This window comes from Madurella fahalii (assembly GCF_045866475.1).
Source record: "Madurella fahalii IFM 68171 DNA, scaffold_2, whole genome shotgun sequence".
NCBI lineage: Eukaryota > Fungi > Ascomycota > Sordariomycetes > Sordariales > Madurella > Madurella fahalii.
The window spans coordinates 739,513-763,850 of NW_027263972.1; the positions used below are offsets into that span (position 1 = coordinate 739,513).

The window sequence follows — 24,338 nt, forward strand, 5'->3', positions numbered from 1 at the left end:
CTTCAGCTAGCGTTATGACATCTAGGCCCCGCCTCCGGGTCCGTGCATGAAAGCCGGTGAGCCAGTTCTTTGGGTAAAGGGGTATCGCGATGTGCACTACGAGAGGTCCGAAAACGCACCTCCCATTACATCCTCTGGAGTTGCCGGCAGCACCCAGCACCTCGCATTCCTCTTTCCCTGAGGAGATGAGATGGGGACAGTGACCTGATAGGTTGGAAGATGATATGTTGTCTTCACAAGGTGGAACCCGAGCCCCCCATGGTGGTGGCGACCTGTCGGAAATCGTTATCGCCAGTGCTTTGGTGTCGTTGGCCGTGGCCGCCATCACCTTGGCCGCCCGCTTTTATACGCGGACGGTGATAGTGCGAGCGCTGGCGACCGAGGACTGGTTCTTGCTCGCAGCCTGGGTACCTTTTCCTTTTCCTTTTCCTTTTCCTTTTCCTTTTCCTTTTCCTTACGCGAGGAGGTTACTTGCTGGCTAACGAGAGAATGCAGCTTTTTTCAGTCGGAAGTACCGTAGGCATGATTCTGCGTTAGTAGCCGTCTCTTTTAGTAACTAGTACCGTACGGGATATTAACATGCCTGCCAGAGGCCAAGTCGGGGTTAGGTCGCCACATATGGACGTTGATGCCACAGGACTTTGTGAATTGGGGCAAGGTGAGCTGTTATGCCGCCATTCCATTCTTAGCTGACAGTCTCTTAGGCATCATGGATCACCACCCTGTTCTACCAACTCAGCCTCGCTTGCTCCAAAATGTCAATCATCTTGCTCTATGTCCGGATCCTCACCTACGACTATGCCCGGCGAGCTGCCTATGTTGTGCTTGCCATTGTCGTCATTTACAACTTGCTAGGCGTCATCTCGACCATGACGCTTTGCATACCAATCGAGGCGCTGTGGGACCCGAGCGTTCCCGGCAGCTGCCACACTGGGCCTCTTTATATGTGGCTCATCATTGGATTCCACATCGGCACGGACTTTCTCATATTCCTGTTGCCTATACCCGTCGTCCTCCGCATGACGGTACCGTTACTGCAGAAGCTTATGCTCCTTGTCGTATTCGCCTTGGGCCTCTTGTATGTCACTTAACTCCAAGGAACACCGACCACTAAGATTTGTCGCACTAATGCTTCGCAGGATCTGCATCGTTTCCGTTCTCCGGGTCATTTGGATTAAAACCCTCCTCAGCTCCCCCGATTTTACCTGGGATTTCGTCGCTATTTCCAACTGGACCTCTATCGAAGTCAATACCTCCATCGTTTGCGTCTGCCTCCTTGTCACCAAACCGCTGGTTATGACACTTTGGTGCAAGCTACGTTTCAAATCACGCAAATTCCAAACGAAGAGCAACGGTCGGCAATCAACCATAGGTTCCACGCCCGTCCAGCACGGCTCAGCCTCCGACGGACTCTTCGCACACCAAGGGAACAGCTTCGTCAGCGAGAGGCCACTGGTTGACGACCCGGAGGCTCTTCCAATGCACGGCGTTAATCTAGATTGCTAAACCGCACACTTCAAAATGCTGTACATATCATAGGGTGCTTCGAGCTATGGCCTCCTCGTCTACGTTACGCTCTTCTAGGTAGTGGAGTATTGAGCGAAACCTTGCCTTCACGTGTGGAGCGGACGATATTTGGCCCTCAAGTAGAAAACCCATGGGGTGCCGTAGAAAAGAGATCCATACGTCATATATTGATGCCCCGCCAAACTACGAGGGTGAGAGGGCTGAGCGATGCAAGAGCAGGGCTGCAAAGCTGGAGTGGGCCTATAAGCCCCCCTCTTGTGAGAGGACACCCTCCCCTCCGGTCTGCAACGCAACAGCACTGTCCAACCACTCGGGCGCATCTAAGTAGTCATTACCACCAATTCTCTCAATTATAGTCCTGTCCAGTCCAGTATAACCCCTGCCCCCTGGATACTCCTACCTTTAAATTCCGGTCGAACATGGGGAGGGAGGATTCTGTGATTGCGTTTTCCACTCGACTGCGTAACTCGCCCAGGACTCGGGAGGGACCACTACGGTAAAGGCTTAGAATGCGATTTACACTTCAGCGGGGTCAAAGAAAAATAATATACTCAGGGCCTCTAGGAGCACCTTGAACCCTGTCTCTCCTGCCTCGACCTGGCCGTTGGCTCTATCTTATCTCCGGGCACTCGTATTCCTCTCGGCACGGTCATCCGCGTTGGGCTGCTCGTAGCTCTTCTCGTAATAACCACGTCATCATCTTCACACTCACGGCTCAGCCTTTACTTTCTATTTCGAAGTGGCTCCAGTGTAGGTTCCTCACACACCTTGACCACCAGAATGCCAACTGTGTCCGGGGCCAAATAAGTGTGTTCCGTCCAGAAGGTCCGTCAATGTACCAGTTTCGCACGTTCGCCAGTGTACACGAGGCCCGTATCCTTGCCTGGACCTAATCATTGAAGAGTCTTGTGCGCGCTTGGTGTGACTTGGACCTTCATTCTCTTCTTCCGCGTGGATTCCTTCACTAGGTGACTGATTACCGTAGGATGGACTCAACCGAGCACTCGCTGCCTACTAGAGTCGATTGGCCCGACGGCAGGATATTTGGCTCGGTGAAGAGGAAGAGATTCGGGAACTCCGGCACACAGATGCTGGGAAGCTGTGAGCTTACTCGGTATCGGACTTGTAGGTTGTACATTCTGGTACCCATATAGTCTGACGCGGAATTTCCTTCCTGACTCCGAAGCGTGGTGGACGAATCCAAAGTCGAAGACTTGTAGTCTTCAGAGCCTTATGTAAGGTCTTCCTTTCTTTTGCAACTAACTGGTGTCTACTACTGTTGTTTCCTATCACTTGTTGATATAAGTTTTTCACCCGGCCTATACGGTACGGTTTTCCTACGTATATAGCGGTAGAGGGTCCAGCATACCCTATCTTGGGTAAAGCGGTGTAGGAAGAATAATAATAAATTTGGCCGGAGTTTGGTTTTTGGACAGTTTCCAATTTACGGCCCTATACACCAGCCATAAACCGTTCTCCCCCCTGTGCCTAACCCGAGGAATGCGGCTGTGCGTTAATTAGGGACCAACTTACACCCCGATGATCTTTTCAATACCTTTCCCTCATTCACAGGGCGAGCCAAGTCTTCCAACAGCCTGTGCAACATACTCTCTTCGGGTTTTGGGTGCCGGTTGACTTCAACACATTCTTCCCATTTACTTAGCAATGGTGGTCAAAGTCAAGTCCACCCCAAAGTGCACAGAGTTAGCCACCTCGGTCAAACTTGTGATCAACTAAGGATCTCCGCAATATGTACAATAGAAATCCCATAGAGCTCTCTATTGACCGCGCTTACATGCACATAAACGATATAACATCATTAGACCCAGAGTAACGCGACAGTTGCCACGAAGGCCAGAAAGGAGACCCGCGGTAGAGGCTCAAGGAGTTCATGAGAACGGAAACATTTCTTCGTTGCCGTTAGCAATTCCAATCTATTATATATACTTTGAGTAGCCCGAAGCTAGTAATAGTTCGACACAGTAAATGAGGAAAGAAATTGTACTACCCTAGTTATACTGTATTTGATAAGCGAGTGCACCAGACAAGCGAATGCACCACTTTCTACCAACCAACAACAACTATCTTCAATTGCAACACATCAACACTACGAACCAACTACAATTACATCAGAAACAGCTGAATCAGACCCTTCTGCAACCTCTTAGCACGTACGGGCATTATGGCCAGGTTTGCCGCACACACCACAGCACCGAACCTTCGTACGACCCCCCCCTACACCACTACCATCCTACTCCTTTTCTTACGCCACCTCCCCCGCCACGGCCTCCTAGCCTGATTGATTCTGTACATCTTGTACTGCAAGCGATCCTCTATACTGTACGCGTGTTCTTTTAGCTCTCCGGCGCTTGCTTAGTGCCTCGTTGGCCTTACGGAGCGCAGAAACCTCTGACCGAAGGAGGGTCACCTCGTGCATCATAGCCGTTGTACTTTTCGTAAGCTGGTCCACAGCAGCCAACATCGACGTCGGGGAGCTATTTTGGTAGTTGGCAATGCAAGTCTTGATGAGCGTTGACTGCGCATTGGCTTGTTGAGGGTTATGTGGCGTCTGGAATACCCAAGGTTGTAGTGTGCCGGCCCGTGAGTTTAAGGGTATCGGCGTACGAAGCCGCATATCTAGCTTAGAAAGCACCCTCTCTGGATCGTACGGCACAAGGCCAGCACCTCTGAAGCCACCCTATATATTCTTCTCCGTCATAGAGGCGAAGAAGGCTTCGCGGAAGCTACAGAGGAACTCAAGCTTGGTCACGTAGGTGATATGCATCCGCATTAAGTCTTCAACCTAGCGACCGTACGCCTTCTTTAGCGGCCCAAAGCAGCCGACATCGAGTGGCTGGAGGAGGTGAGAGGAATGCGGAGGCATATAGAGTGTAATAATATTGTTCTTCTGGTAATGGAGCTCGAATTCGGTCGAGTAGTGGCTCTTATGGCCGTCGAGGATCAATAACCGGTATTTGCTCTTTGCTCGGGGTATTATATAGTAGTCGAAGTGCTTGATCCAATCTAGGCCTACCTTATTGGTAGTCCAGCTATTATCGGTGGTTACAATCCGCCATTCGCCTAGGAGGTCGCATTCAGTATACTAGTTGAGGAGGTAGTACTACACGGCCAAAATAATAAACGGAGGGATAGCCCAGCCGAGTACGTTAACGCTTTGGATTACCGTCGCCTATTCACGGTTACTAGGCTAGGCCAGCTTCGCCTTACTACGGCCATCCGAGGTAGTAACCACCATACCCGCATAGATGATACCCATTATAAACCCCGTCTCGTCGAAGTTATAGATATCGTTATCGACAATACCGTACTTGGCCTTAGTATTCTATACGAGGGCAAACCAGTCGCCAATAACCTTTAGATCCTCGTACTTAGCCCTTTAGTAATCATACCGACGTACCCAACGCTTTCGGATCTTTTTATAGCGTTGCACAAAGTTGTATGCCCAGCGTTTGCCGACAGGGGGCGCGTCGCGAACGCGTAGCAGTTAGTTGGCCATATCTTCAATACCATATGGTCTTGGCGGAAATCCTCGCGTATCCAGCTCGACGATATATCGAACAATAGCCTCCTCTTCTTGATCTGTAAGCTTGCGCGAATTGGCTGGAAGATCGCGTCGTGCAGGCTTGCCGTCGCGTCGTCGTAAGAGAGTTGTATGGTGCACGTTGTAGATCTTAGCCGCAGCTCGGAGGCTTAGATTTTTGTCCTTCTTAAGAGCTTCAAGGGCCAGGATCACCCTGGCTTCATTTGAAGTAGTAGGCATCTTGGGTTGCGTATCAAAAGTCGATGTTGCGTAGGGAGGTGGCGCGTCGCGTAGAAAGTGGTGCATTCGCTTATCTGGTGCACGCGCTTATCAAATACGTTAACTATACTCAATATATATTTTTACATCTTCTCGGAGACGGTGTAGCGCAAAGGCGGTGATAAAGGAGTAGAAATCAGATAAATTCGCTTACTCAGTAGGCGTAGTAATCCTCCTTTACGGCTTAATTACCCTACCTACGTAGCTATTAGCGAGCGCAGTGATCCCTTGTTCTAGACATAGTGTACTATGGTTAGCGGAACCGTGCCTCCTACGCACCTCTCCATATAATTAGCTACGGATACAAAAACCCCAAATTCGCCCACACTCGGCCAGCCATCCCTCGCTTTATTGCTCATACAGCATCCGTGGACGCAGTAGGAACAGTCACACGATTGTCACATGATCTCCATTACGGCAGCAGCGGAGACGAAGTCAATATCCATAACTACCCACCTTGCAAATCAATATTCCAGTAGTGTGCGGGGATACTCCAAGTTGGATCATTGCAAGGCAACAGAACCACCCTCCATTGACGTTCCTGCGGTTGCTCCGGGCAAGGCACCCGTCGTGAATGAAGAATTAGGCGAGGTACCTTCAGTTTTAAGGCGAGCTCACCAACACATGCTTGTGACCCAGTCGCCTCCGGTATGACGAGACCTGCCTGGTTGAAACACTGTTGCAAAGTCCCTGAATAGTGTGGCAATACAAGGTACTCACTGGATGATGATAATTGGCTTTTACTCGATGATTCAATAAAGGTGCTGTCACGTTTAATAAGATGAAGGAGGACTAATTCGAAAGATACTGATCACAGACAGGAGAAACGAGCCTAGACAAGCCAGGTACCCCACCTGAGCCGGCGAAGCGCCGGTATCATTGATGACATAACTGCCCTGCAAGCCTTGGTTCCAAGCACGGGGTGAAGAACACCCAGGCCTTCCCCAGTGCCCTTCCCAACGGAACCATGGTTAACCTGTCGATGACGTTCTCCTCTTTCCCTACAAGGATAGCTTCCGAATCTTAATCAGAAACCATCTGAAAAGGACATCAATCCGAGGCTGATCCAAAACTGGTCCAAATTGTGCCTTAACTAGTAGTTGGAGAAGATTGACGGTGACGTCCTTCCTTTTGCCGTCTCGTTTGTTAACCGCACGTTAATCAAGCTCTGCCTCTTGACCCTTGCCCAGAACAGCACCGTCCAAGTGCTAGACGGCAATGGCGTTTACGCCTCCAACAAGTGGACTTCCCTTCGGTACGAAGTGAAAGCTGGAGACAAGACTTCGTTGCCTACTAGAAGCGTATGGCGTACTGGAATAACTTGATAATGGACCTCGACTACCGGAACAATACCAGGATGCTGCAGGTCAACATCCAGGGCGACACGTACACCATCAGCGGGAAGGCCGCAATCCAGTCCACAAACGAGGCCACCACTGCTGTCATTGGCCCTGTCGCCGTCCGCCAAGACGACTTTTTGTAGTTATTCAAAGCCCACTACCGTCCGATGAGCGTTGCAGAGCATAGGTCACATGACCCATCCTAAAATAGAAGCGATGGATTCGCCCGAGGTACCGTAGCTTTACGCGGTGTTGTACGCAGCGTATTTGATCCGCTGTATCACAGCAGAACGCCCCACAGTCAGACCCGCGGTATTTCTGATACATAGCATACTATCATACGTCGGGATTGAGCACCTCAGCCTAGCACAGAATACCCCTTGTAGAGAGTAGTCCAGGAAGACCCCGTCCTGCAGTCCGAAATCATCCCGTCTTAGATAGTTAATAGAGTTGATTTATATGCCCCATGGGTTTACTCGGCCTATGCTATACTACAGATTTCAGTTGATATCTGTTATGATCAGCAGTCGCAGCGAGGTTTGTTTCAGGTAGGATTTGTGGAGCAAAGAGAGATCCTGATTTATATGGATTAATTACATCAGCTCATCGCCACAATTCGTGAGGATCAGTTGCCATTTGGAAATGGAGGCCCTCCTTTTCGCAATTTTAATATATATCTCCAGTGCCCCGTTTGTTATTTTCTGATTATCTGCTGGTGTGCCCTCTTCCCCACAACCTTCTGGAAGCGTTCCTCTACCCCTACCGCCGACAACAATGTCTTCAAAAGCACGAATCACCGGGGCTCTGGCTGCCTTCCTGCTAGCTGCACATGAAGTCACCGCCCAGGCTATTGTGACATCTACGCGGATGATTGCGCTTCCCACCGCGCGACCTTCGAATGCCTTCAATGTCCCCGCCGACTTCCCTAGCGTGGGCTTCGAAACAGCCTTCCTCCCTGGCTACAATAACAAGTTCTCCGATAACCTCGTTGCCTCGCTTGCCTCGCGTATGGCCGCACCACCGGTCATCCGAATCGGGGGAACCAGCGGGTCCGAGCCTCTACCCACCCGCTCGTGCCATAGCAACTGACCAGCCGCAGAGATATTATCACCTTCAATCCAAATCAGGAAGAAGCGGCACATTGCGTCGCGGAACCCTGTAACTCAGCTGCGACCTTCATCCTCGGGAAGTCGTACTTTGATGCGCTCTCGTGCTTTCAGTCCGCCCACTTTTCCATCCAAGCTCCGCTCACTGAGGGCAACCCTAACCGCACCAACATCATCGCCTATATTCAGCGTGCCTACGACGCCCTGGGTGCCTCCCGGGTGAATGCCATAGCCCTCGGAAACGAGGTCAACTGGTACGAAGATAATGCGGCTCTGTACGTCGCTGATGCGCAGGCCGCCAAAAACGCCATCACCTCGGCCGTCGATGTCGGCAGCGGTCGAATCTGGGAGGTCCTGGACACTGCGTCCGAGCATGCGTCGACCGGCGCCGCCCCCTACACCGTCAAGGGCGTCTTCGATGCGGGAATCAATCGCGATGGCCGGGTCAAATACGTCGCCGAACATTACTACCAGTTTGACGGGAAGACTCGCGGGATCCAAAACCACCTCCTCAACCACACAGCCCTCCGGCGCAAACTTGGGAACTACTCGGCCAGCATCCAGTACACACGCAACACGGCCGGCGCGAAGTTCATCCTGAGCGAAACAGGCGGGCCCCTCGGGGTGACCGACGATGTCCAGACCTTCTTCGCGAACACGCTCTGGTCCGTCAACTTCCAACTCTATGCGATGAGCTTGGGCGTCAGTCGCGTCTCGCTGGTGCAACGGCCAGAGGCGCGGCGGAGCCTGTGGATCCCGGCGGCCGGGTTGGCGGTTCCGGGCCCTCGGGTCCAGGCGCCGTACTACTCGCTGCCCTTCGTCGCCGACTTCATCGGGAAGACGGTCAGCGGGGACCGGGGAGTGGTCAATGTCGATCTCGGCAGCCCCTTCCTCAGTGCGTATGTCATGTTCGAGGGGACGACTCTCGCCCGCATCGCCGTCGTCAATCTCCGCGAGTATGCGGGCGAGGGCGCTCGCAACGCGGTCAAGATCCGGCTCGAGAACCTAGGCAGTGTCGGCCAGGTTCAAGTTGGACGGCTGCATGCCGCCGCGGGAACGGCTGCCGGAGGCTTTGATGTGAACGGGAAGAATATCACGTGGGCCGGCCAGCAATGGAGTTATCAGGTGGACCGCGGCAACGGCCACGGCACGGTCCAGAGGAAAACCCTTCCGGTCGCAGGGGGTGTGGTGGAAGTCGTCATTCCCGATACCGAGGCGGTGATCGTATATGTGAAATAAGCCGGGGTGTAGGGTTGCGATGGGAAGCAGTCACTTTTTCTCGCCCATGTACCTCTGGTAGGATTGTCCAGTAACGGCATCACCAAGATCCAAAATTGAAGGCTAATGTACCACCGGATCTAGTCTCAAGTGCTCAGTCACGGCCTTGACACTCAGCGGTTTCTCTATATACTAGTGCCCGTAGGCTACACCCTTCCGCGTGGTGCCTTGCAAACATCACAACAACACTATTTGGTAAGCTCCCTCCTCTCCATAAGGCCAATTGCCGGTTGGACAGGATAGTCAAAGTTGTAGATACGGTTGCGGGGTCTCGGTCCCGGGTCTCGTAACTCTCAACCTCCACAACGGCAGATATGCCGCTGGAGTAGGCACTCCACGAACACCCGCATTGTGTAGACTAAGTGAGGTGGAAGATACATTGGTTTAAGGCTGCCCAGGCCCCGGTAGGACCTGTTGTGAGGGTCCTTTTATGAGTCACTAGTTATCTGAGTATGTATTTGGTTAATAGCTAACCTTCTTAGGAGGAGGGCAGGCACACCCTATAAGAATCCCAAACCGGTGTGTGAGTAATAAGAATTGTAAGACATAACCATTGGGGAACGACAGTCATATCTAAGGTGGGAGAATGACCGTAGCATCATTCAATACCGTGCTCATGGCTTATGGGGGTTGCGGTATCTCGTAACCCGGATCAGAGGAGTCCGATTTTCCCTTGCCAGAACCACAGCGTAGGCCCAACGTTAAGCAAAAGTTTGATATTGAGCTTCACGATGGCGCGTTCCATAGCAGGTGCCGTCTTTTTACGTATTGTCGTCAACTTCTTGCTTTATCTTTCCAGTATAGATGACGAGACAACGGCTTAAAACCTTTAATGACGAGCTGCTGCCAAGCTCAAGTGTTTCTGTCAAAACAAAACGCGTACTGTATCTGCTGCTGCGCTCAGAGCCGCTTTCGATTCCTTCCACTTGATACTCCAACAAGATTGCATTACGATCAAACGGGATCAGGTACTTCCGAGCCATAAACAAGCGAATAACCAAGTTACTGTAATCAAGGATGTTTATCTACCTCATTACCTATGAGTGGAGAAGCATCATTGTGTTTCTATTCGATATAAAGCTGAAAGACATACACTGATTAAGCATGTTCGGTATTAAGAAGTGGTTCATTCACGGTCATCAGCGTCGAAGAGCACGGTAGGCAGGTTCAAGATCATCTTATTTTCATTGCCCTCGACGTGAATATGCTTTAATTACCTCGCTGTACAGAATCACGGTCAATTCTAAGTTGCCCTACAGCTTGCACGGGGGACCTCGCTCCACCAACCGCCCTAGAGCCCTCTGCTCCCAACGACGACTAATGCCGAAGCCGGGAAGCGTCGCCGACATCACTGTTCATGCGTGATCATTATCTGGTTCTGTGATGTCGGTGTGTTACCTTTGGCTGCGTTATGCGACATATCACCCAGCTTCCTTGCTCCTCTCCGGTCGTCACACACCCTCTCACCAGTCCCCAATATGTGAGCCTGCGGTCTGAATGCAGTCCCCTGTCTACCGTACCTCCCTCCCACCTTCTCCGCTCTCGCTGCAATCACTTGATATCTTCGCAGTTGAAGACGCCTGCAGTGCCGTTACGAGAAAAAGCAAGGCCAGAAAAGAGACGATTGATGGACGGGAAGGTGTGTTACACCCGGAAAATGATCAGATCATTCCGGGCATAGAACATCACCCGCCACACCACCACCAACACAGCGATCCATCGGGGGCGTGCCGGGTATTATACCCTCCTTATTTGCATTCCCGATTAGGGACGATCGCCGATCCTGGTTCGTGCTACAAACGGGCATATGGACCAGACGCAGGAACCGTGTCCCATCCCATCACATCACATCCAGATGTGCGTGTATTATCCATTCGCGGGTATTTTATGGTCCGCTTCTAGCCAACCGCCCAATCGGTCCGGGTGCATTTCCCGATCCGTTAGGGGCAGACCGGTGATGTTGATGGAGGGGGTGCTAGACCCGTAGATGGGACACCATCAGAACGTGGCGCACACGGCCGGCTGCAATTCCGCCCATTCCGGAGCAATAGATGGACGCGGGCCCAGAGCTCGACGTGAAAGGGTGCGCACCAGAGAGAGATCGGCCCGGTAGCAGGCAATCCAGGTATGTACAGTACAGTTGTTTGCGCAATCCAGTTCACCTGGTAGTTCTGCAGCTGGGACCTATGTGGTACTGTACCGTGCCGCTCCAAAGGGTTCCGTGGTAGATAGAGTACCCATCAAATCAGGCCGAAGCCGAAAAGGGTGACAGCCGGCGCTGAATGACAGCTGCAGCGTCGCCGAACCGTCAATTCCAACTGGCAACCATCCAGAGCCCCATGTCCCAGTTTTGATCCCGAAGACCGAGATGCGCCAGCCCCGCGAAAGGCCAAAATAAGCATTTACTAAAGTAACGATGAGGGGATCGAGCCTTGTCCCTGCTCGTCCATAGCCGAGACATCGGGCGCACGGACAGTGTAAAGGAGGATAAAACCGAAAGGGTGTGAAGTCCAACGATACAAGGTTACTTCGTCAGAGGAGGGGCAAGGGTGCAGCTTTGACATGCTGCCCGTACCGGTGAAACACGACTCTGTAGGGCCCGGGTGCGACGGAACGGCGAAAGAGAAATGAAAAATAAAAAGAAAGCCCAATCGGTAATCATAGCCCAACACGATATCGTATCCGTATCATATCGATGATAGAGATGTTGTTGGATTGGACCGCGGCCCCGAAGAGTTGCGCCTCTCAATGGCACGCAAAGAGATGTGGATGAGCTGTTGGTTGTCGAGTCAACAGCGTTGTTGGAAACTCGCCTTTCTCGGCCGCCATAAAAGGAACCCCAGACTGCTCGGTACGATACCACAGTAGTAGCGCCACTAGTTTTGACAGGTTCGCGTCTGCAAAAGTCCTGCAGGACCCGGTCCGAGCCAAAGGTTCAGACGCGGGCGCCCAGAACTAGGCGCATGCTGCGCCCATGGTCCAAAATTGCATTTTTTTTTTTTTTTTTTTTTTTTTGTCGACCAACCAACCATCGGTTTTATCTTCCCATAGAAACCGAAGAGAGCTGAGCACTGGGACGTCAAGAAGCAATCGGAGGTGCGTTGTAACCGCAACCTTTGGATGGCACCCTGAGCGGGCATCGTTTTGACCTCCGAAAGCAGAGCCCTTTGCAACTCCTAAATTCTGAATAACAACGAACAAGTTTGTTCACACCCAATGGTTTAACCAATCGGCTCCTTGCAACTCGGCGTCAAGTTGGCACTAGATCTCTCCATGGCTTGTCAGAAAGACCGAACCAACAGCCCCCCCACGGTAAAGTCGAGCCGAGGACTCGGTGGATCGCTGTGTGATCTGCTCAGCGTGTCTCTGGCCAGTTAATGGGCGGCCTATTCTTGGCCTTGAAACATCGCCTCGTCCGAGAGCCAAACACTCGGCCCATCGGCGTCCCCCCCGAGATCCGGGTTCCTGTGCACCCGAGATTTTGTGGGCTCGGGTCCAAGGAGGGCTGGGCTGAGACAGAGGTGGTGTGATGTTCTCTCCTATCACATCTGCGTTTGGTTTCAACCTCAGCTATGCGCCGGGCGATGGCTTTAAAGTGCAATGCAGTTATCCGGGGTCCATCAAGGAGCCACCGGGATGCACCTTGTTGTGGTATGAACCTCTGCTTAATTCACACCGAGGTCGGCGTAAAGTTGCCAGTTAGGGCAGGGAATGATTCTAGAACCTGAGAGTCCAGCGGCCGTGCGCCTCCAAAGATCACGATCCCCGAAGAGCGGGGAAAATCGGGAATGATTAGACGTCGGCGAGATGTTAGTTCATCTCTTGGAGAGTGGACAGGGCAGAAACGGGGAAGACAGAAGTGCAAGAAGAGAAAACGGAAAATAAAACAAAATTAAGAGAGCTGGAATAAAGGAGGCTAGAAATTATATGCATTGCCGGCCAGGCCAGAGGAACGGAGCCTTGGCGCCGTCGGAAGCCATTCGGCGCCGCCCACAAGGTTGACCCGATTCGGATCGGCGGGATGGCCGGGAGACGACGCCGACAGCTCGGAAGAATGCAAGCAATCGTCCACTGGAGATTCCGATCCCCGGCCTCCAGCCACGCTTACCAGGACCCGGCTATGCCCCGGCCCGCGCGGAGCAACGGTTGGGTGACATCGCGCCGGGGACACGAGCCCAAAACCGGACAACCGGTCGCTGAGCAGGGAAGCAGCATGCAAACTAGCGAAGTAGTAAGAGTAGAGGAGAGAGCACGAGGGTAAGCATGCCCCCTGTAGTTCGCCAAATTCCTGCTTTTTCACTGCGCCTCCTGGGTCCAACTTGGCTCAAATCGCTGTCAAGGCCGCCCACTCCCACATCTTGGCGAAGCGGCCGATAATCCTAGTTATGGTGGGGAGTTCAAGGTTGATCACGACATACAAATGCAGGAGGGCGGCGCTTCTGTCCGGGGAAGCGCGCAGTGTTGTGCGCCAGCTCCCTGAACCCCCGGTCGCAGCCCTTTTGAGAATCCTGTGCCAAGATGAAGCCGTTTGGGAGACTGACCGCAGCGGTCTCTGCAACGCTGCTGCTCGATGGGGTCCTGGCTGCGACGTCTGGCACATTCAACATCCTGGCCATGAACGTCGCTGGCCTGCCGGCGATCCTGAACGATAACGGAGTGCTCGGAGACAAAGCCGACAACGCAGCAGCAATTGGCGCCAAGTTGGCCGAGTACGGCTATGATGTCGTCCAGCTTCAGGAGGTAGGTCTGTCAGGGGGTCGTTGTTGTGTGTCCGGTGCGAAGGCGGGCACTTGGCGGCTGACGGACGCCTGGCGGCACGCGCCCTCGACAGGACTTCAATTACCACGCACACATCTACCGTACCGACAACCATCCGTTTAGGACGGCCACGTCTGGCGGCGTGCCGTTTGGGTCTGGCCTCAACACCGTGTCCAACTTTGACTGGGTCGACTTCAGACGCATCAAGTGGGACAAGTGCTCGGATGCTTCCCAATTCGATTGCCTGACCCCCAAGGGGTTCACGTTCATGCGGGTAGCCATCTCGGCCCCAGCCGGCAACTCAACCGCGGTATATGCCGACTTTTATAACGTGCACACCGACGCGGGGGTCGAGGACGGCGACTTCAACGCCCGCAACTCCAACGTCAACGAAGTGGCCGCTTACATTGCCGAATGGAGCCAAGGGAACGCGGTGCTGGTCTACGGTGACTTGAACAGCCGGTACAGCCGGGAGGGCGACACCGCAATCAGGTCGCTGCTTGCTAGTGTGAACCCGACGGGGCCGGGCTTGACTGACGCATGGATTGAACTGCAGCACGGCGGGACCATCCCCTCGGGCCAGAGTGCCTGCGGAAACCCAGCAGCCGACAATGCTTGCGAGATTGTCGACAAGGTCTTTTACCGGTCCAGCCCGTTGCTGACGCTCCAGGCGGATACCTTCCGCTACGACAGCCAGCGGTTCCTGCAGGCGGATGGGAGCATACTCACGGACCACAACCCGGTCCTTGGCGACTTCTCGTGGTCCTCCGGCTCGGCCCTCCAGCAGAGCGACTTCTTCGGAGGCGACTACGGCGTTTGGTTCAGCGACGTGCCGGCGCTCGCCAACCTCAGCCGGCCCAAGGCTTTGACACTGACATTCCGGGGCGGATCCCGGCTCGACAGCGTCGGCCTAACACTGGTGGACGGCACTCGCTTCACCCACGGCGGCAGCGGCGGGACCGAAGTGTCGCTCACGCTGGGGCCGTCCGAATACTGGATCGAGGCGGAGCTCTGCCGTGGCGAGAAGCGAGGCAAAGCCCGCAACTTCTACATCCAGGCGGTCACTTCCTCGGGGCGCAGCCTCGCAGCTGGCACAGCGACCTCCGACTGCGCAACCTTCCAGGCGCCGGACGGGTGGCAAATTGTGGGCTTCATGGGACAGGATGGCGATGAGATGGACCAGCTGGCGTTTGTCTACGCGCCGCAATGATTACGCGTCGTGGGGGGAGAAGGTGGGACTGAGACGTTACAGTACACTAGCTCAATAGCTTATCACTGCGATAGTGGGCTGTGTTAGTACATACAGTAGTGTTTGGCCGATGTGGACCTGGTTGGAACATCAGTGTGCGGGTTGATGGAATTTCACACGGCCAGTCCTGCCGACAAAGAAATGTCCTCTTGCGAAAAGAAGGACGAATAGCAAAACTTATCCGCAGCGGTGTCCACTTGGGTGCCCACGTGCGGCCGAGTTTGTTGTCCCTCGAGGGGTCGGTGATCGGGGGAAGGTTTTGTGTTGATCCTCCACCTGCCGCCACATCCCATGAGAGTAGCGATCATCACCGCCGGGTACCGCTAAAACTTGGCGTGAGGCCAGATCAACAGGGTAGCCTCGGAACACCCGCCCTGCGAACTGGAAAATGGGGTCTCCAGGGTCCAGCCTTTGGGTTGGCTCACTATGTATGTACAACAATTGAAGGAAGTGGGCGCCAATTAGGGCATTTCTTCGGTGCAGACATCAGGAACCAGCCATGATCGGCAGAAGGGGTCAGGCGGGGCTTGCGCCTTTTTGCTTGTCGCCGACTTTCTCTTCTGCTGGCTGGGCTTTGAGAATGGCCGTCTCTGAAGTGGCACGTGGACGGTTCGTTGGAGGAACTCATTGATAACCCCCAACCCGTCGGAGAGCCTCATTTCTATCGCGGCGTAAGAAAAATCGCCTATTGGGCGCCATGCGGCAGAGGGTGCCACCAAGTGTTTCTCTTTCACTTAACAGAAGGAATTGAACGTCCTTGAGGATGGCTCGGGATCTCGACGTGGCTCAATTACTTGCGCAATATCAGACTGGGTAAGTAACTTTGTGTTTACTGAGGTAGGCAAGCTTAGGTTCCGGGAAAGTGTGGGACCCCATCCGCTCCCGTCTCAACGCTGCCATTTCGGGCTTGAAAGGTCCAAAATGCCCACAAGTAGAACGTGACGCGCAACCAAATCGAGGCTTAGCAGGCATTCTCTCGCCGATCGTCGAGCACATGCTCTGGACGATGTGACACCCACTTAGCACGGGCCGTGGATTCACGACGTTGGTAACCCGTCTTGACAGCAATTGTCGAGTCATAGAGATGCCGATATGCCGTGTGCCGCGGGATGCAGATGAGATCTTCAGCTTGCCCCGCCGGGCCGATGAACGGGCTGCCGTGTCATGATGGCACTCTGCGAGGGGTCGTCGGATAGAGGAGGGACCAAGTCTAGGTCCGGATGAAGCATGCATTACTGAGGGCTCGCGATGCGAGAAGTCGAGCAAGCTGAAGTGTTTTCGTGTGATGGTGCCTTGGCCCCATGTGGACCGGACACTGGGGGGGCGGAAGGCACCAAATGCTGCCATCAGCTCTTGTCCGTACGTGCTTGATGCTCAGGAAGCTATCGGATGGCTGCCGTCGTTTGGTCTTGCCGACACGTGCGTGGATAGATTACATACCATATTCTCTGCCAGCGCGGGATGGCAGGGCCGATTGCCAGATGCAGCTGGGGTAGCATGCGCAGATAATAAGGGGAAAGGGCTTCGGCTGGTAGGGTCCCTGGCGGCAGATGTCGACTCGCGTGCTGCAATCTGTTAGCAAAACACGAACTGGATTCTGGGCCGCCCCGCTCAACAGCTGCAGCACCTGAGAGTCGGCTTCAATGGCAGATGCAAGCCCGTGGGGGCAATCAGAAAAGCTCAACGCGTCGACGAGATGATACAGCACCACAGACGACTGATGGTCACGGATGATCAACGTGTGCAGTGTACGCTAAATATGCTCGTCCTGACCATGAACTGATTACCCAGAGACGTCTGTGTCGGTGCAGGTGCCGATTGCCCAGACTGTGAGAACCCGTCTCCGATGCGAGCAAAAAAAAAAAAAAAAAAAAAAAAAAAGAAACCAAGCCATGCCGCGCACTTCGACACGCTAAACAAAACCGACAAAATCCTCTCCCCACTTTTTCCCGTGGCTGGAATTCTTCTCACTCCATCCATTTTTCCCTGGGTTACTGTGCAAAGATACGAGTTTGCACGAGGCCCACCTCCTAATGCAGCAAGGTCACGGACAGGGGATGTCTGAGGCAAACGTCTCTTCGTGCGCCACTTGAGCAAACATGAAGCCCCGAGCCAATATCCTGGGCCGCTAATGGACTCCCGGAAAGCTCCCAGGTCGTTGGGTCGGTGGCAATCGCGCGCTTTGGAGCTACCGGAGACGATTGCGGCTCGGGCAGATGTGAAGGGGTCTGAACAAAAACCTCCGCACGCTGGGCGCTAGGACTGGTTTCCCGCCCGGCCAAGTCGGAAGCAGGCCGACAGCGGTTTCTCCAAGTTGCAAAACCGGCCCGGTTGATGAGCGCTGCAGGCCCCGTCAACAACAAAAGCATCAAGCGTGGCGTTCTCAGGGCATCGCACGTCCGGCCTCCTCCGCAATTGCAGCCCCGGCCGAGAAATGACACAATCGTCGTCGCTCCCCCATACAAACTTCCCGATTTGGCATTGAAACGGATGCTCGCAATATCGGCAGGTAGCGCTTCGAAGCTGCAAAAGACCCAACGTTGCCCTCGGCGGCGTTGCGGAGCACTGCCAAGCAGGAGAGCTCGGGGTGTCCAGCTTGGCTGAAGATGGTGTGCGCGTAATGCAAAACATGGCCCGCAAGCCGCGAATCTTATCTGGGACCTGCAGCGTGGGGTAAAGAGTCAGCATCAAGTATTCCCAACGCCTCCGAATGCGGACTTTTCGCTGATGCCAAGGGAGGTCGCTGAATGGGGGGCTGACGATTGGCACTGGAAGGATGTGATATCAATGCATAGCATGGCCAAAACTGCAGTCAGCTTCGACTCCCAGTCCGGCGCGGCAATTGGCGTGCGGTGTCACAGTAGTGTAGTAGTTCATTGTCTTTGCTCCGTACCTAAGGTAGTTGCGCAGGAATGGACCCAGCACGTCACGACTCTCTTCCATGGCCAGTGTTTTAAGCCATCGTGACCATGAAAATGGGTTGTTGGCGGTAGGCCCACGGAAGCTCTTCAGGCAGGGACCGTGTCTTCACGCAGCCAAGATCCCAACCTACACTAGTTGTAAGAAGAATGATGTACAAACTGTGACAGGCTGATCCTTTCCTGTGCTTGTCTAACTATTGTTTTGCGGAGGAAATCCGATGACTCCGTTGGGGCAATTATGTGCTGCAGTAGTGTACATTAAGGTAAGTTAGTTATTAGCAGGAGATCTGGCCTCGAAACAGAAAATCGCCGGCTTCACCGGGTCCATTGCGCCACCTACGGGGGGAATCACAGACGAGCGCCTCCCACCGCTTCCGTGGCTCGGGCCCTGATTCTTGTCCCACAGTTCTAACGGGACTCGATGAAGCCTGTGCTTCGTATTCACAGAGCTCGAGCCAACCATGGAAGCCCAAGCCCACATTGGAAAACCCGCCCCGTGTGGTGTAAGACGCTTAAATCGAACTACACCAGTGTACGGGGTGTCTGTGGAGGAGGTTCGGCAATGACGCCGCAGCTGCGAAGAATAAAATCCATCTCCCCCAGACGCAAGACGCAGGACGCATCTCGCCAAAGCTGATCCTCGCCCGTCTCGTCCAAGCTTCGCGCTAAACGGCACCCTACCGGGGCGTGGATAACGCAACACCAACACAAACGTCGGCACCCTCCTGGCTGGCCGCGAGACAGGGGACGAGCGCCCCCCACCCGCTATGCCCTGCAAGTTGCAACCGGGGCAGTGTCCCAAGGGACCCGGGCTGGTTCCCTTGCCGTGGTTGGCCGCGGCTGGCCTGTGCCGGAGTTGGACCCGTGCGGCCCACCTGCACATGCCCTAACGGGCAAAGAGCGAAGAAAAATTATTGCAGCGGACCCTGGCTCTGACCTGGCTCTGCAGGCCCAGGAGTGGAGACGGACTGCGGCCAGGGGCAGACGAGCTGCAGTCGCGAGAGCAACATCGCGGTTGCACCGCAGCAAGCATGGCGCACAGGTCGTTCTCGTCTCTTTCCCTTCCCTCTTCTTCGGGCCTGAACCCTCTATCTGAAGTGCAGAGCACAACCAGCGCCAGCTGCCGAGCGCCACGACATCTGCACTTCTCTCGAGTCGTCGTCGCACAGGTCGCGATACCCGCATGCATTGGCGTCCAATGCCATCACGCCTCGCCGGGTGCGTAGTAAGCAGCTCCAACGACCATTTCCCCTCGCCTGCTCCCCGCCTGTTTGGTTGTGAGAAAAGGGTGCTTGTCTAGTTCCTCTGGCTCGACGCCCCGTTGGCGATCGCATCTGCCGCTTCGCATCCTGGTCATCGACGCATTCCTCTCGCCGGTCCCGTACCCGGTACGCTCGACTTCCCATCACCGCAAGTCTCGGATCACCAACCAGCTCGAATTACCAGGCTCGGAGCTTTGCAATTGGGCCGCTCAGAAACGCTGAGCGATAAGGTATGTACGGAGACATGGCTTTGCATTGTTTGCTGCGAGTTCTGCTTGGTTCCTTGCGCTTTGTGGCTATGACCTTGGTCACCAACGCCGAAACCCAAATGTCCAGGGCCTCCCCTGGCATGCGCTATCCTGTGTCGATGGGCTCTCTTCCCCTGCCTCTAGCATTCCTCCTGTCGCGCCCCTCCACAGCACAACGCTCGCCCTACATTCCCCAGATGCGAACTCGCGCGAACCATCAAAACAATCTGGCGCTTTTGCCGAGTTGTCCCCCGCTTCATGCTGACCGTCGTCGCTCTCTAGTCTCGACGACAACTTCGCATTGAGGAGAGAAAAAGGACGGCACTCGGGAGTTCTGACCACCAATTGAACAGTCTTCTGCCGCCCCCGCGAGCCCTTACTGCCTGTTGGGCGTTTCGGTGAAGCTTGGCCCGTCCAACGCCAGTGTGCCCAGGGGAAGCTGCACAGGGAAGCATCCGGACAGAAGCCCCGTTCCAATCCTCCGTGCATCGCCGGAACTGCGGGGTGAATACTTGTCCCGACGCCTAGGCGGGGGACCCCGAACAAGCCCCGTCGAAGTTCGGCGGCCTATGTTTGGTGAAACGGACGTCGGGTGGCAATGGCAACGCTAAACGGCCGAGCCATGAGGTCGAGCCTACAGGTGGCTCCGTTGGCGATACAGAAAACGAGGACAACGGCATGCAGTGGACACGCCGACTTGGCCGAATCTTCCAATGGCTTCTCGGATACGCAAATAACGCCACCAGCCACCCCAAACGAATCGCAAGAGGATGGTAATGCCCACGCGACCAGCCCACCCGCCTTTCACAACTTCTTGAGGGCATTCTACCCTTTTCATCCCAGCTATATCGTAAATGACTCGACGGTAACATTACCGCTTAACGAGGGAGATGTCGTCCTGGTGCATTCCATCCATACGAACGGCTGGGCCGACGGCACACTCTTGCTCACCGGCGCGAGGGGGTGGTTGCCCACAAATTATTGTGAGGCCTACGATCCCGATGAGATGAGGAGCTTGCTTAAGGCGCTGCTTAACTTTTGGGATCTGATGCGGACAACCTCAATTAACGACAGCGAGATGTTTGGTAACCAGGATTTCATGAAGGGCATAATTGCTGGCGTTCGCTATCTCTTGGTATGTCGTGGTATCACAAGAACTGACCTGGAAGCTGTGTGATCTAACACGTCGCACAGGAGCGGACCGACTGTCTAACAAGGGAGTCACCCCTTGTGCAGAGACACGACGGGCTCCGAAGAAGCCGGAAATCGCTGTTGTCAGAGCTGTCGGCTCTCGTCAAAACGGCCAAGAAACTGCATGATGCACAAAGGATGCCTGGCGACGAAGACATTAACGACATTGTGGATGAGATGATCTTGAAAGCGTTTAAAATCGTCGTCAAAGGGGTCAGGTTTTTGGATATTTTGGAGGACGATAGGAGGACGCGGGCACCAGCAGTGACGATTTTGACGACGCTGCTAGAGGAAGCCTTCGTTCCGCTGACGCCGCCCGCTGAATCAGCCGCTTTCGAGGCCACCCGGGCTCTTACTCCTGGTGCGGGCTCCCACCCGGACGAGAACGGCGACGCACCCGAGCCGGCGCCACCAGCGGCAAACGAGGTGGTACGAGGCTACACAGCCACCAACGACCGTTTGTCTTCAATTTGCCTGCAGAACGCGGATGCGCGCCGGCTGTCTCAGAGCAGTCTGCTGCAAACGAATCGATTATCGTCGACCGTCTCGCGCCGTGTCAGCTTGGCGGGGCTGTCGTCCATCTCGCGACCGCAGAATCTGGTCTCGGAGCGGCTTAACAACTGCCATGACATTTTTCTGTCACACCTAGGCTCCTTCATCGGTCGACTGCACCTCCAGTCCCAGTCTCGACCAAGCCTCGCCCTGGCGATTAAGCAGTCTGCTACCTCGGGTGGGGAGTTGTTGTTGGTGGTGGACATCGTGTGTACCCACACCTCGATAAGCATCGACGCGCTGGAGGAGTCTCGTGCCGCCATGTACGACCGCATTCTCGATCTTGTCCACACGGCACGCGACATTCTCACAAATCCTGGGACTGAGGCGGAAGAGGATGTGATCGTACCGCAAGACAACGGCCGCTTGTTGGGGGCGGCCACCGGGTGTGTAAAGGCCACCGGGGAATGCGTCGCCAAGGCAAAATGGGTGATTGAGCGCATCGGCGACTTTGAGTTCGAATTCGATGACGGTAGCCTTGGTATCAACTTTGACTTGTCGGCATTGACGTTCACTGCCGACGAAAAAGATGGATCCTACGGCGCCGAGATGGCAAGCATCGCCGAGTCAAGTGTGTCCGAAACCCAAACTATCTCGACAGCCATGTCCACAACCTCTTCCGCTCCCACGCACGCCGCAGCTCTCTCGATCGACAAGCCGCTTCCCGAAGTTCCCACCGTCTCGTCTCCCGTGACGGAACAGCCAGCGCCGCAGTCCTCTGTATCCACGCCGACACCACAATTGTTCCTCCCAGACGCCAGCGTTCTTAACATGGCTTCGTCAGTCTCTTCCCTCCGCCCGGATCTGCCGCCACTCCCAAAGATATCCACGGCGTTACCAGCAGAGAATTACAGTCCGACAGATCAATCAGGCATGCAGGACGCCGAATTCCAAGCATTCCAATCGGAGAGCATGACCGCTTCGAGTTCTGGGTCTGGCAGGACCTATCTCAGCCGGGATTCGGAATCAAGCATCGTATCACAAAGCTCGACCCGCGCCACTACACCCGATATCGCCCAAGGACCGAAAACCCGACCTTCAATATCGGATATGAGCGTGGCAGAGAGTTCAGCGCATACCGAGGAAGTCGACGACGTCGAGTCGAGGCTCCTCGAGAGGACGTACGCCCATGAATTGATATTCAATAAGGAGGGGCAAGTGACCGGCGGATCGCTAGCGGCCTTGGTGGAGCGTCTCACAACACATGAATCGACCCCTGATGCCATGTTTGTGTCGACCTTTTACCTTACATTCCGCCTCTTCTGCACGCCCGTCACGCTGACCGAGGCACTCATCGACCGCTTCGACTATGTCGGGGATGCACCTCACGTTGCAGCGCCCGTCCGGCTCAGAACCTACAACGTTTTCAAGGGTTGGCTGGAATCCCACTGGCGAGATGAGACGGACCGCGAGGCACTTGTCTTGATCAAGGAATTCGCCGAGTCCAAGCTGACCGCTGCGCTTCCCTCGACCGGCAAACGTCTCATTGAGCTCATTGAGAAGGTGTCGGCGAGCGACGGCGCTTTGGTGCCGCGCCTCGTCTCCTCCATGGGGAAGACGAACAGTTCGGTCTCCTACGTCCCCGCCGAGACGCCGCTTCCGGCGCCCGTGATTACCAGGAGTCAGATCAACGCCTTGACCAATTGGAAGGCTGGCGGCAGCTCCCCATCGATTCTCGACTTCGATCCCCTCGAACTTGCTCGGCAGCTGACGATCAAGCAAATGGCGCTCTTCTGCTCCATCGTGCCGGAGGAACTGCTCGGCTCAAAGTGGACGAAACGGGGGGGGATCGGCGCGCCGAACGTCAAAGCAATGTCGTCGTTCACCACCAGCCTGTCCAACCTTGTCGCCGACACCATTCTGCAATACGATGAGGTCAAGAAGAGAGCATCGGTCATCAAGCACTGGATCAAAATCGCAAACCAGTGCTCAGTCCTCCACAACTATGATGCTCTTATGGCGATCATCTGCGCGCTGACCGATACGAGCATCAAGCGCTTGAAGATAACTTGGGATAGCGTCAGCGCAAAGCGCAAAGAGATGCTGAAATCGCTACAAGCCACCGTAGACATCAACCAGAACTACAAGGTTCTCCGTGCCCAGCTGCACGATCATGTGCCGCCGTGCCTGCCCTTCCTCGGAATGTTCCTGACCGACCTCACATTCGTCGACGTGGGCAACCCGGCTACGAAGACCAGCGACACCGGTCTCACGGTCATCAACTTTGACAAGCACACCCGTACAGCCAAGAGTATCGGAGAGCTTCAGCGCTTCCAGATCCCCTATCGGCTAACAGAGTTGCCGGACCTCCAGGAGTGGCTGTGTTCGCAGATCGACCGTGTGCGGGAAAAGGACAAGGCGGGCTCCAATGCGCAAGCGTTGCACTACCGCAAGAGCCTCCTCCTTGAACCCCGGGAAACTCAACAGCTGCGCTCCCCGGTTGAGGCAACGCCCACCCCTTCTTCAACAGGCGGTGGTATGTTTGGGTGGATGAGGAGCAACAGCACAAGCAACGGTGTATCGACTCAGGTCTGATCTATATCTCTCGCCCTTCCTGCCGGTCCCAGTCGAAGCGCGGCATTCCCGCATCAATTCAGGCCGCGCCTCCTATCCTCAGCTGTGGCGGTATTTTATTCTTCCCACCGATCGTTCCGCACTTTTACGCATTTCTTATGATACCCCCTATTTGTTCTTGAATTTACACACTTTTACCTATCTGTGGGCCGTCGTTGAGCGCGGTAGAGGACTGCTCAACATCGACGCTTTCTATCCGCTAACTACTCGGCGGCTCACCCGCCATCCTCCATTTCCCGACCGTCATGGAGTGCCCCACTCAAAAGTATCTTCAAATTCGACTCAGAACTCGGCTCCTGCGAAGGACACTGTTGTACCACCTCCAAAAGCACACGGATATACGGAAAAAGACTGCCGCGTACTGGCGGCTCGCGCCCCACACCAACACCGCGTCTCCCTCTCATCAGATCGTTGACCGACGATCGCGTCTTGGATTCGATAAGATGCGTTCTTATTCTTCTCTTTATACCCCGCTCGTAGTCAGCATTTCTGTTTTTTTTTTTTTTTTTTTT

The 24,338-nt window shown here is 54.6% G+C and overlaps 4 protein-coding genes across 4 annotated transcripts; all 4 read left to right on the forward strand.

Moving 5' to 3' along the window:
* Positions 1-224: 224 nt before the first annotated feature.
* On the forward strand, positions 225-1,506 carry MFIFM68171_02958 (Rhodopsin domain-containing protein (Fragment); the record flags this gene model as incomplete). Its single annotated transcript, XM_071058380.1, has 5 exons — positions 225-407; positions 496-532; positions 591-658; positions 705-1,078; positions 1,140-1,506. The coding sequence occupies 5 exons, from the start codon at positions 225-227 to the stop codon at positions 1,504-1,506; spliced, it is 1,029 nt and encodes a 342-aa protein (XP_070914481.1).
* A 5,955-nt stretch (positions 1,507-7,461) lies between these two features.
* Positions 7,462-9,032, forward strand: MFIFM68171_02959 (Glycoside hydrolase family 79 protein; the record flags this gene model as incomplete). Its single annotated transcript, XM_071058381.1, has 2 exons — positions 7,462-7,736; positions 7,787-9,032. The coding sequence occupies 2 exons, from the start codon at positions 7,462-7,464 to the stop codon at positions 9,030-9,032; spliced, it is 1,521 nt and encodes a 506-aa protein (XP_070914482.1).
* Positions 9,033-13,589: 4,557 nt separating this feature from the next.
* MFIFM68171_02960 (uncharacterized protein) lies at positions 13,590-15,039 on the forward strand (the record flags this gene model as incomplete). The annotated part of the gene is made up of 2 exons (XM_071058382.1): positions 13,590-13,811; positions 13,903-15,039. 2 exons carry the CDS (start codon positions 13,590-13,592, stop codon positions 15,037-15,039), a joined length of 1,359 nt encoding a protein of 452 aa, XP_070914483.1.
* Positions 15,040-20,107: 5,068 nt separating this feature from the next.
* On the forward strand, positions 20,108-23,787 carry BUD5 (Ras guanine nucleotide exchange factor bud5; the record flags this gene model as incomplete). The annotated part of the gene is made up of 2 exons (XM_071058383.1): positions 20,108-20,644; positions 20,704-23,787. The coding sequence occupies 2 exons, from the start codon at positions 20,108-20,110 to the stop codon at positions 23,785-23,787; spliced, it is 3,621 nt and encodes a 1,206-aa protein (XP_070914484.1).
* Positions 23,788-24,338: the final 551 nt, after the last annotated feature.